Genomic DNA, 11816 nt, shown 5'->3' on the forward strand with positions numbered 1-11816 from the left:
ATATGTAGGTAAACGTATATTTGTGTCTTTGGAGGCGTAATGAGTGCTTTTCACTGTCACATGTAATGAGTACAGCTGGCTCCTGCCTGTTGAGCTTCTGCTGTGTATCCCTTGTTTGCAGGTCTTCAGCCTCACTCTTCTCTGTCGCTTGAACCTGCCAAGCTTTTCCCCGCCACTGGGCCTTTCAGTCACTGCTCTTCTGTTTGCAGTGTTCTCCCAGAGTTTTCCATGGCTACCTCCTCATTATTCCAGCCTCAGCCCAGAGTGCCTCCATCCCCACACTCTCTGGGATTCTGTCTCCCTGCCTTATTTTTTTCTTTATTGGACCTATTACCAATAGGGAATAGGACCGATATAACCACCAGGCATATTGCATTTTTTAATCTGTCTTTTCCTATATAAGTATGAATTCTTTGAAAGCAGAAAATTTGTCACATTCACCTCTGTATGTCTAGTCCCTCGACCTCTGCCTGCTCTTTAAATATTTGTTAGCTGTTTTGAGGGTTTATCAGAATTGGTGTCCGATCACTAACACAGTGCACGGTATTAAGGCACAAACTATGGAGCCAGGCTACCTGGGTTCACACCTTGATCCTGTTACTTACTAGATGTAAGACCTGGACAAGGTGCTTAACCTCACTGTTACTCCTTTGTCTCACCTGTAAAGTAAGGATAATAATAACTTGCCTCAGAGTTATTGGTAGGTGGAAATAAATGATGAATGTATATGAATGATATCTGCTGTATATTTCAGAATTAGCTACTGAGATGATGATAAATGCCTGTCCTCTATAATTAAGCCTCACCAAACTAGAGAAAGAGATCTATTTCCCTCCCCCGCTATGTCTACAAGACCGTTCTCTACATCTGTATCTCCATTCCTTCCCTGCAAATGGGTTCATCGATACCATTTTTCTAGATTACATACGTATGTCTTAATACACTGTATTTGTTTCTCTCTTTCTGACTTCTTACTCTGCATAGCAGGCTCTAGGTTCATCCACTTCACTATAACTGACTCAAATTCATTTTTCTTTTTATGGCTGAATAATATTCCATTATACATATGTACCATGTCTTCTTTATCCATTCATCTGTCGATGGACATTTAGGTTGTCTCCATGTCTTGACCATTGTAGATAGAGCTGCTATGAACACTGGGGTACATGTGTCTTTTTTGATTATGGTTTTTTCAGTGTATATGCTCAGTGGTGGTGTTGCTGGGTCATGTTTCATTTATAAATTGGATTGCTTCTTCCATAATATCTTCTCATTGTTTTTTATATATGTGAATACTATTTAATCTGTATATTCTGTGACTAAATTCACTTAGTTTTTATAGTAGTTTTTCAATTCTTATTTATTAAGGTGTACATTGATGAAGATGCAGTTTTAGCTCTTCCAATTTTTTGTTTCTAATCTTTTATCTAATTCTGTTATCTACAACAAGTGATACTGGGCATCCTTGTATTCCTGACCTAAGTAGGAGTGCCTTGCATATATCTTTGTTATTCATGATATTGTCTTGGGCTGTGGTACAATTCATCTTGTTTAGGGAACATCTGTCTATTTATATTTTATTGATGTTTTAAAAATCAGTAATGTTGACTTTTTAAAAAAAAAACTTGTGTTTTTTTTCACATTTGTGTAAGTGACTATGATGAATTAAGATTTCCAATGTTGAACCATAGTTATATTCTTATGATAAACTCCATCTGGTCATTTTCCCATGTTACAGACTTATGTTTGCTTATATAATTTAGGATTTTTAGCTTGATAGTCATATGTGAGCTTGTCCTATATTTGTTTTTTTTTTTTTTTGGTAGTTGTTTTGCTTTTGTGCTGTCTTAACTAGGTTTTACCATGTGTTTACACTATGCTATGCTATGCTAAGTCATTTCAGTTGTGTCCGACTCTGTGAAACCCCATAGATGGCAGCCCACCAGGCTCCCTCGTCCCTGGGATTCTCCAGGCAAGAACACTGGAGTGGGTTGCCATTTCCTTCTCCAATGCATAAAAGTGAAAAGTGAAAGTGAAGTCGCTTAGTCGTGTCCGACTCTTAGCGACCCCATGGACTGCAGCCTACCAGGCTCCTCCGTCCATGGGATTTTCCAGGCAATAGTACTAGAGTGGGTTGCCATTGCCTTCTCCTTGTGTTTACACTATATATAAAAATAACTAGTGTTTTTTTTCATAGTTTGAAACAGTGAAAATAACAGTGGGATTATCTGCTCTTGCTAGGTTTGGTGGGATTCCTCTATGAAATTATCAAGGCCAGGAGTTTCTATGATGTAACTCTGGTATCTTTTCTATTGTTTGGTAGTAAAGAGGTTTGTTGGATTTTTACCATCTCTGAAGTCATTTTGGAAATAATATTTTCCCAGATAATTATCTCCGTCATAAATTCTTCCTCTCACTGTTTTTCTGCTTTCCTTAGGCACTGACATCATGTAATCTTTCTCTTCCAGCTGCTGTACCATCACTGTCACCATAATTTAGGTTTTGTTACCTCCCTTCTGAGCTATAGCTTCTACCTTATAAATCTAGTATTTCAACACACAGTGTCACTAGATTAAATTTTACTGCCTACAATATTATTCATTCCTTTAATATATATTATCCAATATGCTATGTGGCAGGCATGACAGGCATGCAGAGAAGACGGACAAAGCTCTACTCTCGTGGACTTATATTTTGGTGGATGGTGTCAGACAAGTAACATATATAAGTAATAATCTATCAGGTAGTGATAAGCATTATGGAGAAAAATGAACCTGGATAGTGGGGATAGACATAGGAGGCTGGTAACATTTTAATACATAGGGTCATGAGTGTTGAGCAGGGACCTGAAACAAGTCACAGAGGGAGCCAGCTGGGAAAAGTGCTTGAGGCAAGTTTAGTAAGTCATAGGTCCTGAGCTACGAGAACACTTGTCATGTTTAAAGAATAGCAGAGACATCAGGAATGGAGCTCGAGAATGAGCCAGAGTGGAAGAGCAGAGGATGAAGTCAGAGCTCTTGGTTGTCTGTGTATTTGGAGGGATGGGGTGGTGGAAAGGAGTGGGCAGATCGTGTAGGACGTTGCGGACCATGATAAGGAATTTGGATCTTACTGAGTGATTTGAACAGTTGTAATACTTTTTTTGTTTTCGTCTTTTTTGAGAGCAACATGATCTTGACTAAAGACAAATTATTGTGGCTCCTCTGTAGAGACTGTAGAGGGCTATTGATTTAGTTCAGGAAGGAAAGAAAGTTAGGTTAGTTCATGGATATAGTAGTAAAATTTGGGAGAAGTGGTTGGACTTCAATTATATCTTGAAGGCTGAGCCATTTGGATTTGCAGATGAATTGAATGTGAGATTTGAGAGAGAGCCATCCTTCATTTTTCTCTAAGGACTTTTGTCTGAAGCAATCTGAATAATGCTGTTGCCATTTACTGAAAGAGGGAGCATTGAAGAATAGCAGTTTAGACTGAAAATAAAGAGTTTGGTTTTGGACATGTGGAGGTAGAGAACACTACTGTTGATCCAAGTGGAGATGTCAAAAGGCAAATTAGATACTGCCTTCTGGAGTTCAGGAGACAGGTCTTCGTGAAAACTTTTCAATGGCTCTCAACTTCTCACAAAGTTTAGATTGCTAGCATCACACTCGAGATCTTTTATCTGACCTGAGCCTTCCATTTAAGTCTTGTCTCACACTATTACCTTACATAGACCAAGCCAAACAGGCTTTCTCACTTCTAGAATGTGCTAAGCTTTTGGGGCATTTTGATGCTGTCGCCTATGCTATTCTTCCTAGCTGGAATGCCTGTTATTTCACCTCTGTTTATTGGAATATTATTCATTCTCCATGACTTTACACATAAGAAGACGTGAGCCAGTAAAGGAAACGTTATGTTCAGTTGATGACTTTAGTGAATGAACTCCTCCTGGCTATCTTGTTCTGTGTCCTCATTTTAACCTGTGGGACAGCACACTTTGTCTCTACTTAGTGACAGAAGAAAATTAATTTTTATTTTCTTTATTTCCAGATGGGAACATTTAAAGCACATGATGGTGAATATTTCTTAGAACCTATAATGAAGGCAGATGGGAGTGAACATGACGATGATCATAGCAAGCCACATCTTATATACAGACAGGAATTAAAGAGGAACTATTTTCTGCAGTCTCACAAGCCTTGTGATGTTTCAGGTAAACTGTGAAGTAAAACTCTTTATGGTAAAACCGTAAGATTACTATCTTTTTTAGTTTAGAATTTATGTATTTTCTTTAAATTTTGATATATGTGATATTTTAAACAAATTTTCTTGACCTGAGGGATCCATTAGAAATTTATCTACAGGCAGTTTTGTTGTACATTGTTCACATTCAAAAAAGTATTCAGTAGAGTTAGCCTTTGAAAAACATGAGGGTTACTGATCCCCTGCCCAGTTGAAAATTCATGTATAACTTTACAGTTAATGCTCCTTATATGCAGTTCCACATCCATGGATTCAACCAATCATAAATTGCATAGTACTGTAGTATGTATTTAGTGAGAAAAACTCCATAAAAGTGGACCTGTGCAATTCTAACCTGTGTTCAGTCCACTGTATTTGAGATTTGTAACAAAGAATCAGAAATTTTTTACTTTAATCTGTTAGTGACAGTAGTATGATTTTTCTCAGCAGAATTTAAATGATTGAAAAAACTGAACCTTAGTAACAATAACATGTTGCTCAACTTCACATACTTTTAAATTTGTATAAAGGAAATATTTCAGATAGTTTTCTGGGACTTTTTTGCTCAGCATCGTTTTTAAGGGTTGGCCATGTTGGTACATGTAGCAGCTGTTCATTTTCATTGCAGGGTATATATCACAGTTCAAATATCTGTCTTCCTGTCAATGAGCTTATGGGTTATTTGTAGTTTTTTGCTACTATAAAAAATGCTGCTGTGAAAATTCTTATCCTCATCTCTTGTGTTTGAGTCCATTCATAGTATACACATTGTTACTAGAGAATTCCACATTATTTTGCAAAGAAGTGTTTTTTTTTTAATCAATTTTTATTTCCAGCAATATGAGAGAAGTATGTTCCTCTTTTTTTTTTTCCTGTAAAATTCAAACTAATGAAGATTATTCATGGTTTAGAAGTTAGGAATTGATTATTTCTATAAAATTTAAGTCTGTTGCTAGTAGAATACTTGTATGTTGCATAGAAGTTGTATTAAGAGCTGTGTCCTTATAATATATATGAATCATCATATCATTTTATGTCACTCTATGAAGAATGGTGAAAAGCACCTGCACTTACCATCAAAGTATAAAATCTAGACAAGAGTGGGATTAGAAAGGATTTATTTGAGATTGTAGGTGTCCGCGAACTATGGTTCCAAACACTGCAATACCATCTGTTTGGGGATATAATGATATGTAGGCCTTTGAAGGTTTTCCCTGGGAATGCACTTCTTAACCTTTGCTATTATATGAGTGCCATTTTGGAGTGGTTCTCACTGTGTCTAAGGCCGTGTTTTAAATCTATTGACATAATAGATGCCTTTCTTATGCTTTTAATATGAGCATAAGGGTTTCATTTTTATGGCTTCAAAGAAAACACAAATGGGTACAGCTCCACAATAGAATTCTACGGAAGGCAGCTTATGCTTGTTCTGATCCACCATTCACGAGCAGCTTGTTTAATGAATTGTTTAGCTTCTTAAGAAGAAAGCCACCAAGTAGACACTCTGAATGCGTAAATGTTTCACATAATGATATGCAGGGTTTTGCATTTACAATCCGTTCATTATCAGAAAGAGAATGGTTCAAGAAAAGCCAGGCCTTTTTTTTAAAAAAAAAAAAAAAAAAAAACCAAAAAAAAAACCCTTGTACTAAATTAGATTTATTATAAAAACTACAAATAGCAAGCAAATAGAAAGCTATGAGTTTTAGTGTTCTTTTAATCACGATATATTTTCCCAAAATGTTTATCTACTAAAATGCTAAAGTAGCATCATTCTTTTCAATTCTTAAATTACCTACATTTTTAGGTATAATTAACATACATATTTTTAATCACTAAAAAGGCAATCAATTAATGGCCTAAATAATTAGCTGCTAATCATCATCCTGTTAGTAAAATGGAGAGTTGTAAATGTCATTAGTAAAATGTTATCAAAGGTTTTTTTCCTTCGTCCCCAGTTCACACACTGCTGTTCTGTAATACTTGCAGGATCTTATATATTCTAAAATCATGAGGAGAATTCTTCAAGTAGGTAGGCCTAAAGCTTTAACTTAGGAACCCAAAGAATTAATTGGAAAAGGAAAAGCCATTTTTTCTCATATTTCTATTGATTTAAATTTATTTAAAATTCTAAAATGCTATAATTCATAGTTGCTTCAGTCTTGGTGGATTAGCTTTTTTTTTACATCAGATTTTATCATGTGGCCATATGAATTATGTTTGGTAGCTGAACCTTAGCTATTGTGGATGCCAGGTTTCCAGGTAGATATCAGACATATTAGAAGTAAAATCCAGTGGAAATGGTAAAATAAGCTCATAAAACCCATGAGATGAACAAACAACCACAAGTAACAAAATTAAAACCCAAGGGGGAGGAAACCCTGAAAAGACTGATAGGAATGAAGATAACCCTCTGGATTCTGTTAAGTGTGGTTCTGCCATGACTTACTCTTCAAGGAAGATCAGAGCTGGTCTGTGTTCCTTGGGAGGCTGCGTGAGCCTTATCCCCATTCTGCCATCACTGCTCTGCCTCTCTCTTCTCAGCGTCCTTTTCTTTCTTAGCTTTCTTCCCATTTCTCTTCTTGGTTGTTATTGCTTTCCCATCTTCTAAGTTGAACATTTTTTAAAAGTGCACTTCTTGGCCACCACTTTATACCAGTTCTTACATAGTCTATATATTTTCTTTGTACTTCTCTAACTTTTAGCTACTAATTTAAATGATATAGAACTTAAACATGTTCATCTTCAGCTTGTCCTAAGATGAAATCTCAGGGTTACAACTGCCAGATGCCAGTGTTTCCTTGGATGTCCCAGGGTATCTTAGATTCAATACATCTGAATCCAAAGTTACTCTCTCTCCCATCTCCCTTTTTACCTGCACTCCCCAAAAGTATGTTTTTGGTGTTCAAATTTCTGTTGAAATTAAGCATATGCTATATGTAAACTTAGCAAGTATTACTTTTTTTTCTTTCTTTTTAAAATTTATTTATTTTAATTGGAGGTTAATTACTTTACAATATTGTACTGGTTTTGCCATACATCAACATGAATCCACCACAGGTATACACGTGTTCCCCATCCTGAACCCCCCTCCCTCCTCCCTCCCCGTACCATCTCTCTGGCCCTAAGCATCCAGTATCATGCTTTTTAAAGTCCTGTTCAGTTAACTAGAAAAGATTGATTTATATTTGAATAACAGATTATTTGCCTCAACCTTCAGGTTTTCTTTTTTGATTTGTTAATCAGCATGCTAAAGTTCATGAAAGTAGTTTATTTGCTTAAGTGGCTATTCTTTATTTTATTATTCTAGCAATGTTCTTAAGTTCAATTTCATCTGAAGAAAAGAAAAATCCCAAACTGTGAAATTTGACCAACCTATTAAGATTTTGAGACTGTGAATGCTATGGAATAGAAGATATCTATCTATCTATCTATCTATATGTATCTTGTTGTTGTTTAGTCACTCGGTCGTGTCTGACGTTTTGTGACCATATGAACTGTAGCCTGCCAGGCTCCTGTGTCCATGGGATTTGTCAAGCAAGAATAGTGGAGTGGGTTGCTATTTCCTTCTCCAGGGGATCTTCCCAACCCAGGGGTCAAACCTGCATTTTATACACTGGCAGGCGGATTCTTTACTGCTGAGCTCCCAGGGAAGCCCATATATATATATATGGATCTGTACTTTTCAAAGCACTCCTTATAGTCATGTGTCACTGTTCCTTAGGGTAATTCTGAGCTGTAATCATCCTTGGCTCATGCATGTTTTCTGTGAGGGGAAGACCTAGTAGTGCTGTGACAATTATTTGTTCTGTGCATATAGCATTATTTTATTAGCTGATCTGTTTTGCCAATTGTGTGTTCTGCTTGCTGTAATAGTGAAATGTATTAAATAATTCATTCCAAAGAGAAGGATCAGTCTGCCATTTTTGATACTTACTTTGTGTTATCATTATTATGCCTGTAGCAGTTCCAGAACTCTGAAGTCCTATTTTATTTGTGAAGTCTTGTATTACCTAGTTTTACTTGTAATAAAGTTAATGATTCTCGTTGGGTGAATTGTGTTTTAAATGGGATATGAAGAAGGAAACCCACATGCTGGGAACCAGAAGATATATTTATCCAGTCTGACAGGTGCATTTTGAAAATATGTATCATGGAAAGTCACTGTGATCCTTCATATTTTAACTGTGGTAACAACAGTTCTAACCAGGAAGGACTGCCTGAAGACTACTCACTCTTAAAAATTTAACAGTTTTAAAAAATCTTCTTTCCTCTGTATTGGGATTATATATTTCACACTCTGTCTTTAAACTGGAGAATGTTTTGCTGGTGGGAATAATGATCCATTCTTCTAGTTTTGAAGCGTAGTCTTTTTCTTGATGTCTTTGTACTAACTGGGGAATTGATGGGGAGAGTTGTGCTTCTCGAGGTATAAAAGAAACAATCATAATTATAACCCCTAATTGAAGAGTAAACTACACCTGTGTCTTAAACATCATAGTGCCAAACCACTTCTTATGTTTCTGTTAAAGATTTGCTTATCTCTCGCTGTAAAATTACAGCTTTTTTTTTTGTTGCTAGGCATTCTAATGTCAACTTGTTCTGGTTCATGTGTTCATCAAATCTCTGTTGAGGTGAGACTGAAATTGCTCATCCTTCTTTGAAATGCACTGTGCGTCTGTGTTTCTTTTCCACCTCCATTAAGAACTTTTCTCTCTTTGTTTTAGATTGGTACACTTCCTGTTTTGAAATTTCTTATGTAGTGTTCTTAGTCACTTTGCAACTTGGTTAAGTTTCTATGTGTTTTAACTTGACGGTAATATAAGCCTCCCTGCTAGAACTGAATACATCTCCATTTACCCTTTATTATAGCAGTACTTGTTCTTCAGTGCTCTGTCTCCACCATATGTTTCCTTTGGCTTCTTTCATACTCTGAGTCACTTGTTCTTTAAAGAAATTTCTCCTTAATGTTTTCTCTACAGTGAGAGGTATCTTCTCAAATTTCTAAAAAATCCCTTTGCTGTAAATATGTTTATTTAGATATTTAAGATGCTCTTCACTTATAGAGATAAAAATGTGAATGGAGTTATTAATTTTTAGCTCTTTTACTAACTGTGTCTTAGTATGGTTTCTTACTCTACTAAAAGTTGCTATTCATTTTACTTATAATTAGCATCTTACTCATTCTCCTCTGGTTAACATACCTGCCCATGATTTTGTCAGATTAAGATCATGGACTTTTGAATTTCTGGCTCTGTAATATCTCACTATTTAGGGACTGCTCTATTTATTCTGCACATAATTAACACTATCTTGTATTGTTTTAAAATTTCTTATGTGCTCTGTTATCCTACATCTCAGTTTTAAGATTCTCTGTTTATGCTCCTTAAACTAAAGGGTTATATTTTATTTCATTTTTTATATTCCTCACAGCAACTAATACTATGTTATGCTTATAATACATGCCATGTAAATAGTTGAGAAATTGTTAGTACTAAAATAACTGGACTGCTTACAGATAGGTATGAAAGATGAGGTTCATTTAGAAGGTGATCTGGTGCATCATACAAAGACAGTCTAACACAGATATGAAAATTGTAGAAGCTTACTTGAGAAAATAACTCATTATCTGAAACCCAGAAGAAGAGTAGGGATTAGACAGGGAGAGTGTGAGAAGTATACCATACAGAAGCAGGATGATCTAATACTGGGGAGGTAAACAAGGGAAAGTTCCTGGAGGCCAGTATAAACTGGATTAGGGGTTTGGGCTTTACCTCAACACTGGTCCTGTAGATATTGAGAGTCATCGCCTCAAGTAGGTCAAACAAAGATCCTGATATGGGGTCTGATTATGTTGTTTGGCCTGACTTGGTCTGAATTAATTGCTGTTACTGGGAGACAGAGATGTAATCAGCCACATCGCTCTGTTGGTAGGGTCAGGTGAGTATAACTGGAACTGTTGACTAAGTGAATAGATGGGGATAGATACCCAAAGAGAAACTGGGGACTGTTGTGAGAAGTTAGGTGAATAAATGCTAGAGAGGGGAAACTGCAGAAACACAAGATGGGCAGTTATAATACTGGTGTTATAAAAATTGGTGCCTATGAGCACTGGCAAAAGAAAATGCCAACAACTGACAAATACAGAATGAAGAGAATATTTCTGACATTAACAGATTATTAGCTGAACTTTGTGTTGAAATATACAGAATGAGTAGAGGACTGAGATATTAATAACTAAAATACAAGCTATAGTACAAGTAAGAGAACTAGTAGTAATTTTGTTCTTAGTGTAACACTGTCCAGAATTTTCAGTCAATTCATTTTTTTCTGCTGTCATGGTTTTCAATAATTTTGCATACATGCTAGCAAATTTGGATTTCCTGACCATCTCTCAGTTTTTTATTTTGGTAATGTAAAGAATGCAAATAGAAAGACCAAGATGATATTCAGGTTATGACTTTTAAATTTGTGCTACAAGAAAATGGAAGAAATTTCTGCATTCTTTCTCTTTTACTATAGTAGTACATTCACTACTGGCCCTAGGGGACTCCATTTATAGCATTCAGCAGGAAGGAGAAGATATATGATGTAGGGTCAATAAATAAAAAGCCTGTCCGTCTTGTGGTGTGCTAGAAGAAGAATGAAGAAGGGACACAAGAAGAGTTCAGTGGTGAAATATGTGTGCAGGTTTCCCCTCCTCCATGTTCTGGGGTGAGCTTAAATTGAGTGAGTGGAGAAAAACGCTGACTGCTAAGAGGAGACTCTGGGTCTTGTTTCACATCAGTAACTCTGGAGGATGAGGTCTCAGTTTGACCCTAACATGGATTTGTTCATTCACTTATGATACATATATGTGAGCACCTCCTTCACTGGCGCTACAGTGGTGCTGGGGATGTGTAACTCATCCCATGACCAGCCTGCACAAGTACAGTTGCTGTGAGCAGGGTGAGAGGGTAGAAGGAGAGGAAGTGAACATCTCCTGTGGCAGGCTAGATCCTATACATGTGGGTGAATCCAGGTTGTGGGACCTGGGGATTACACAAGGGGGAGCTTCTTTAACAAAAGCAATAAATAAATTATGAGGACAAAAGCTTCTAGGTTTCCTTCAAGGTCTTTGAAAGGGATTTTGTAAGTGAGAGACTGAAAGTTCAGCTATTTTAGATTCATGGTGAACCCGCCTCAACATGTGGGACCTTGTAAGACACAATAGTGGCTTTGGCTATAACTTCAACACTGGAAGCCACTGTAGGATTTTGAACGTAGGAGTGACCTGGTCAGCCTGTTTTTTTACAGATATCACTCAGATTGTTGTAAGGAATCCTGCAAAGCTGGCAGAAGGGCAGAAGCAAGGAAGGTTAAGAGGACATTGCAGTCATCAAGTTGATAAATGATGTCTTGAATTGGGCAATAACCATGAAGTTACCCATGTACACAGATACTGTGTACATCTTAATTGTCAAGCTGATAGGTGGAGTGAAGAGTGGGGGTTGAGAGTAAAAATAGGTGGGGGTTGAGAGTAAAATAGAGTAAAAAATAGAGTAAAATAGGTGGGGGTTGAGAGTTAAAATTGTCACATATTATTTATGTTTTAT

General features: G+C 36.5%; 1 protein-coding gene across 1 annotated transcript in view; it reads left to right on the forward strand.

Annotated features, from left to right (window-relative positions):
* LOC120861268 (A disintegrin and metalloproteinase with thrombospondin motifs 20-like) overlaps positions 1-11816 on the forward strand; it is a 204904-nt gene that overhangs the window by 16522 nt on the left and 176566 nt on the right. The window contains exon 3 of the mRNA XM_040236892.1: positions 4030-4192. Within this exon, the coding sequence (XP_040092826.1) occupies positions 4030-4192 (163 nt within the window). The remainder of the gene's footprint in view (positions 1-4029; positions 4193-11816) is intronic.

Source organism: Oryx dammah, unplaced genomic scaffold (genome assembly GCF_014754425.2).
Source record: "Oryx dammah isolate SB20612 unplaced genomic scaffold, SCBI_Odam_1.1 HiC_scaffold_11232, whole genome shotgun sequence".
NCBI classification, from domain to species: domain Eukaryota; kingdom Metazoa; phylum Chordata; class Mammalia; order Artiodactyla; family Bovidae; genus Oryx; species Oryx dammah.